Consider the following 6000-nt stretch of genomic DNA (forward strand, 5'->3'; position numbering starts at 1 on the left):
CTTCGGCCGGCCCTCCCGCAGGGGGCGCAGAGACCCCAGGCTTAGGCCAGGCCCTCCCGCAGGGGGCTCAGAGACTCCGGGCTTGGGCCGGGCCCTCCTGCAGGGGGTGCAGAGACCCCGGGCTTGAAGCCCTGGGGAGTCATTTAGCCTCCCTGTGCCTCAGTTTCCTTAGCTACGCAATGCCAGGGGCCGGGGGATGGTCGAGCACAGGAGGGGGCTCCCCAGCTACGGCCTGTGCGGGGGGGCGGGGCTCGGCCTTTGAGCTCAAGGCCTCCTTGGCCCTGCTGGGATGGGGGAGGCGAGGCCTGGCCCCGGCCTCCGCAGCCATTGTTCAGATGGGGTCCCCGAGGCCTGGGCCGGGCCCTCGTGGCCATTGTCCAGACAGGGTCATGGGGCAGCTTCCTTAGGACAGCCCCCACGTGCCATGGTCCTCCTGAGCCCCGATTCTGGCCCGCCTCGTTTCTCCTCGGGGTCCCGGACCCTGAGCTCCATCCTAGCCTGGGATCCTCCCCAGAAGAGGGGTGCAGAGTGGGGAGGGGCCCTGCCTCCCTCCCCGTCGCTCGCAGGCCGGGAACGGGCCGCACTCACTCCCCGCGGCTCTGTGTCCCGGCAGGAGGGAGAGGTCCAAGGTGCCGTACATCGTGCGCCAGTGCGTGGAGGAGATCGAGCGCCGGGGCATGGAGGAAGTGGGCATCTACCGCGTGTCGGGGGTGGCCACCGACATCCAGGCCTTGAAGGCCGCCTTCGACGTCAGTGAGTTCTCCCAGAGCCTCCTCCTGAGTGACCGGGAGCCCAGGCCGGGGGTGGGGGTGGGGTCGGCAGGACCCCCCTTCCCCTGAGCCGGCTGGCCCCGCCCCCAGCAGGATCTGGCAGTTCAGAGTCAGGGGGCGTGGGGGGCCCGGGCTGGGGGGAAATGAGTGTTACTGGTGCGGATGGGGGGCCCCGGGGGCAGCCGGGCCTTGGAGGGAGGGGGGAGGCGCATCGCCCCAGGTCAGTCCGAACCCCCCCCCAATCTGCTCTCAGACAATAAAGACGTGTCCGTGATGATGAGCGAGATGGACGTCAACGCCATCGCGGGGACGCTCAAGCTCTACTTCCGGGAGCTGCCCGAGCCCCTCTTCACCGACGAGCTCTACCCCAGCTTTGCCGAGGGCATCGGTACGTCCTTGGGGCGGCTCCTCCGGGAAGGCTCTCCCCAGGCCCTGTGCCCCCTGGTACCTTGTGCCCCCGATGCCCATCTTCCTGGGCCCTGTGCCCCCGATGCCCAAATCCCTGGACTCTGTGCCCCCGGTGCCCATCTCCCCGGACTCTGTGCCCCCGGTGCCCATCTCCCCGGGTCCTGTGCCCCCGGTGCCCATCTCCCCGGACTCTGTGCCCCCGGTGCCCATCTCCCCGGGTCCTGTGCCCCCGGTGCCCATCTCCCCGGGTCCTGTGCCCCCGGTGCCCATCTCCCCGGACTCTGTGCCCCCGGTGCCCATCTCCCCGGGTCCTGTGCCCCCGGTGCCCATCTCCCCGGGTCCTGTGCCCCCGGTGCCCATCTCCCCGGACTCTGTGCTCTCCCAGGGCCCCGTGAGAGGCGGGAGGGACTCCGGCCGCGGCCCCCTCCTTGCGGGGCCCTCACTCCCTCCCCCTCTCCCGGCAGCACTCTCCGACCCCGTGGCCAAGGAGAGCTGCATGCTGAACCTGCTGCTGTCTCTGCCCGAGCCCAGCCTCCTCACCTTCCTCTTCCTTCTGGACCATCTGAAAAGGTAGGGGCCCAGGGGGCGGGGGAGGGAACGGGCCCAGTGGACACAAGCTCCTCCCCTTCGTGGCGGCTGGGGCTCCGCCCTCACTGCCCCCCCCCCCCAGGGTGGCCGAGAAGGAAACGGTCAACAAGATGTCGCTGCACAACCTGGCCACGGTCTTCGGGCCCACCCTGCTGAGGCCTTCGGAGAAGGAGAGCAAGGTGCCGCCCACCCCGAGCCAGCCCCTCACCATGGCGGACAGCTGGTCCCTGGAGGTCATGGCCCAGGTAAGGGGGCCTCTCGGGGGGCGTACACGGGGCGGGGGGCCAGGCTCTGCAGGCCGGGGCTAAGCTGAGAACCCCCGGGAGTGGGCTGCCCATCCTCCCTCTGGTGCCCTCCGCCCGGCATCTCGCTCACGCTCTGGGGCCACTCTGCAGAGGCTGGCCTCTCACCTCCCCCCCCCCCCCCAGGTCCAGGTGCTGCTCTATTTCCTGCAGCTGGAGACGCTGCCAGCCCCGGACACCAAGAGACAGAGCATCCTTTTTTCCACCGAAGTGTGACATGACCACTGGCCCGTGTGCAGTGGGGGCGGGGCTGCGGGGGCCTGAGTGAGCCCAGGAGCCCCTCTTCCCGTGGAAGCGGAGGCCGCAGGGCAAGGATTCGAGGCCAGAGCTGGCGGGCTCCCCGACCGGGAGGACACCAGGGGTTCTCAGGGAGGCAGGGGGACGGCCCGGGAGGCCTCCTGCCCCCGAGACCCCCTGTGCGCTTCTCCCTCTCCCACCTCCTCGTGCGCATCCGGGCCCTGCCCCAGGGCCAGGGGGGAATGGCCCCCCACCCCCACCCCCGGTCCTGGCCCGGCCTTCTTTAGCCATCACTGCCACCAGTGGCCCCCACGGCCTCCGCTTGCTGACCGACTTCTGACTTTGTGTCTGAAGAGACTCCGATACTTGAATCTCCTCCGCCCTCTCTGGGGCCCCCTGCGCTGACGGGGCCGGGCGGCCTGGGAGCGAAGCCTTCTCTGGGGGAGGTGGCTCCGGCCTCTCCTGCTATCTGAGTTTTGCGGGGGCAGGAAGCTCCTCCCGGGCCCTGCGTCCCCTGTCCAGGGCCCCACCCATCCGGCCCGGGCCCATCTGGCCAGGCCGGGCCCTCGGTGGCAACCCGCGGCCTGCTCTGCCTCCGAATCCCTGTGGTTCTGGCAGGTGAGAAGGTTTGGGCCTTCCTCCTCCTCCTCCTCCTCTTCCTCCCCCTCCCCCTCCTCCTCCCCCCTCCATCTCTGGCGGCTTGTAGACATTGGGGGGTCCTGCCCGGCCCCCCGCCCCCCTCAGTTCTTATTTATATAGGACGTGGAATGTTGACTATTAAACCACAGATTTTATTGTGCCCCGTGCCCCTTGCCATCCAGCTGACCCCGCGCCGCCCAGGGGTGGGGCCGAGGGGGGCGGGCTGGCCAGAACGGCTTCTGAGACCGTGGGGAACCTCTGCTGCAGATGCCCCGACTCTGGGGGCCCGGGTGGGCCCGCCCCCACCAAGCTCCCTGCCACGAATGGGCAGTGTGCTCAGCCAGCGGCCTCCGTCTCGGCCCAAGCAGCCTTTCGTGAGGGCGGGGATGGGTCTCCGTTACCCCGGAGTTTCTGCGGGAGGGGGCGGGGGAGGCAGAGCCCCCCCCACTGCCCTTTCCCCTCTGGCTGCTCCTGCAAGCCAGCCAGCCAAGGCGTGGGGGCCCCTTTGTCTGGTCCCCCCCACTCTTATACGGAGGAGGAGATGGCGCAATCCCGGGGCCCAGGCTGGGAAGCCACGGACGCCCCCCCCCCCCCCCCCCCGCTTGTAGAGTTTAACGAGCAGACCTCTGCATGTGGGTGCGAGGGGCTGGCTCATGACCCCCCCAGAGCTGGGGCTCCCACCCACGCATTGGGCTTTACTGGCCCGAGGCCTTTACACTGAGCGGCCGGGAGGGAGGGTGCGCCCCCAGCCAGGCCCCGCAAGCTCCCTCGCGCCCGGGCACCTCCTGGGCCCATCTCTGGGCCACGAGTCTTGTGGCCTGGGAGGGGGTTGCCGTCCTGGAAGCCGGGAGGTCCCCGAGCCTCGGGGCTGGCGGTGGAGGGCCCGAGCCCCGCCCCAGGCAGCCGGCCACCTGCCGTCCCAGTCCCCATCCCAGCAGCCCGCCCGAGACTCCTCAGCCTGGGGAGGAGGGGCCCCGAGCTCGCCTCCGGTGGGGAGACACCCGAAGCCTTGGCCCTAGGCACCTGCTCCCGGCGGGGCCCCAGGTCCGCAGCCTGAGAGGGAGGCTTGCTTCTTCAGAGATTGTCGCGCAGTCGAAGTGCCCCCCTGGGCTGGCAGTGTGCTAAGTGCCGGGGGCAGGGAGAAGCAAATGCCCCCGGCCTCCTGCGGCTCCCAGCCAGCGAAGGGCTGGGCCGGGTTGTGGGTCACTTCGAGATGGGCAAAGGCTTCCCGGGAGGCCGGCCCGAGGAGGCTAGGAAGAGGATATGGGAGACCCAGGGCAGCAGGACCGAGGCAGGAGAGTGTTGTCCGGCGTCAGGGAGGGGATGCTGTGACATGAGAGTGAATCGGATTGGAGGGAGGGCAGGGCGAGGTCAGCTGCCTCAGTTTCCCCTCCAGAGCCAGTGGGGCGGGGAGCCCCTAATTAGAGGGCGTGGCTTAGAGAAGAGTCCCACTGAGGAGCAGAGCAGGTAACTTCAGTCAGGGCTGGGAGGAGGCTTGGTCCAATGAAAATCTTACAACAGCAACAACAAATCATGGGCACCCCCCAATGGCCCCTGTCATCACATCCCCCTGGCAGGAACCTTCCGGAATCCTTTTCTGAGGGAACGGGCCCAGAAAGGGGAGCGATCTGTCCAGTCTCACACGATGAAGTCGGCCCAAGGCTACCAAATGGCTCTCGGGTTGAGCAGAGGTCCCTGGAAGCCGATGCTTCCTTCTGGGCCCGGTCCAAGGCCAGGGAAGGCCTCAGGAGCCCCAGGGAAGTAGGCAGGGGCTTCTCCCCCGTGTTCTGGGGTCAGCCAGGAATTGTGCAGGAAGGACAAACAGCAGCTAAATGAGGAGAGAAGGGAAAGAAGTGGGAGTGACGGGTTCCAGAGCTGGCTCCAGCCGGCCTCAGCTGCCTCGTTCCGGGCCCCATGCCCTTCCAGGCCATTCCCAACGGCCGCCAGCAGACACGCAAAGGCACCGAAGCCAGAGGCTCAGGAACCACTCCAGTGATTGGCCAAGTCCCGCGGCATCCCTGGGGGGTTAGGAGGAAGGGATGGAGGCGGGGGCTTTGGGGCCGGACGGCAGGGAGGGTCCCCAGTGCTGAAGTGGAGAGAGGCCCCTGGCTAGGGCACGGGGAGCTGAGAGGGAAGTGTGGGCCTCTGCCTCGTTCTTAGCCCCCTTGGATGGCTGAGCTAACCGTATTTCGGGAAGGGCTGGAGAAGATGGGGAGTAGTCACAGGAGTCATGAGGATGGTCTGGAGGGGGCAGGGGTCTAGAGGCAATGTCAGAGATGTGGAATGGCTGGGGGTCCTTTCTGCATTTAGTGGCCACCTCCCTCCCCCCGGGATAATGTCCTACCCCCCCCCAAAAAAAAAAGGTCTAAAACTTAAGAATGAAGGTGGGTTTTGGGGCAAGGCAGTCTTTGTGTCAGTTAAACATTTAACAAGCTATTATTAAGTTCACACCAAGCCCTGTGCCAGGTTCTGGGGGTGGGGGGTGGGAGGGGAGCAGGAAGAGACAAAAAGTGAAGAAATCCCGAATTTCCTTGGTATGGGAGAAATTTTTCACGTGGTACAAAACTGCTGGCCAGTAACCCTACCACGATGCAGAAATCCTGAAGTTCAACCCGGGGCTTTCTGGGCTCCAGCACAGCTTTAGGAAGCAGAAAATCACCCTGAGCAAGGTTCAGAGCCCAACTCCTTGGGATCCATGTCGTGATGTCCGAGAAATCATTATTGACCTAGGGCAGCCTGGTCCATCTTCTCAGTCCTCAAAAGTGGAACCAACTTCATTAAACAGAATCACAATCATACTCATGCCCGAAGGAAATAAAGCACATCGAAAAACCAGACCAGCAAACTGAGGCAAGTTACAGGTTCAGCTCTATCTAGAGGGTTCACCATGGGCCAACGCATGCATAACGAGGCAGCACCCAGAGAATGGTTCACAAATGTCAGCTCCGGCTGACCCCCGAGGTATCCCAAAGTTCTCTTATCCTTATTCCACCAGTCAGATTTTAGCCATGCATAACCCTAAATATGATTAACAGTCCTTGATTAGCCAAAGTGTC

The 6000-nt window shown here is 65.8% G+C and overlaps 1 protein-coding gene across 1 annotated transcript in view; it reads left to right on the top strand.

The window, feature by feature from the left end:
• Positions 1–3104, top strand: part of BCR (BCR activator of RhoGEF and GTPase) — a 46455-nt gene extending 43351 nt beyond the window's left edge. The window contains 5 exon segments of the mRNA XM_074290941.1: positions 614–753; positions 1024–1158; positions 1643–1748; positions 1849–2011; positions 2195–3104. Of these exon segments, the coding sequence (XP_074147042.1) occupies positions 614–753; positions 1024–1158; positions 1643–1748; positions 1849–2011; positions 2195–2284 (634 nt within the window). The 3' untranslated portion in view covers positions 2285–3104.
• Positions 3105–6000: the final 2896 nt, after the last annotated feature.

The sequence above is a fragment of the Sminthopsis crassicaudata genome, chromosome 1, assembly GCF_048593235.1.
Source record: "Sminthopsis crassicaudata isolate SCR6 chromosome 1, ASM4859323v1, whole genome shotgun sequence".
In the NCBI taxonomy this organism is placed as follows: domain Eukaryota; kingdom Metazoa; phylum Chordata; class Mammalia; order Dasyuromorphia; family Dasyuridae; genus Sminthopsis; species Sminthopsis crassicaudata.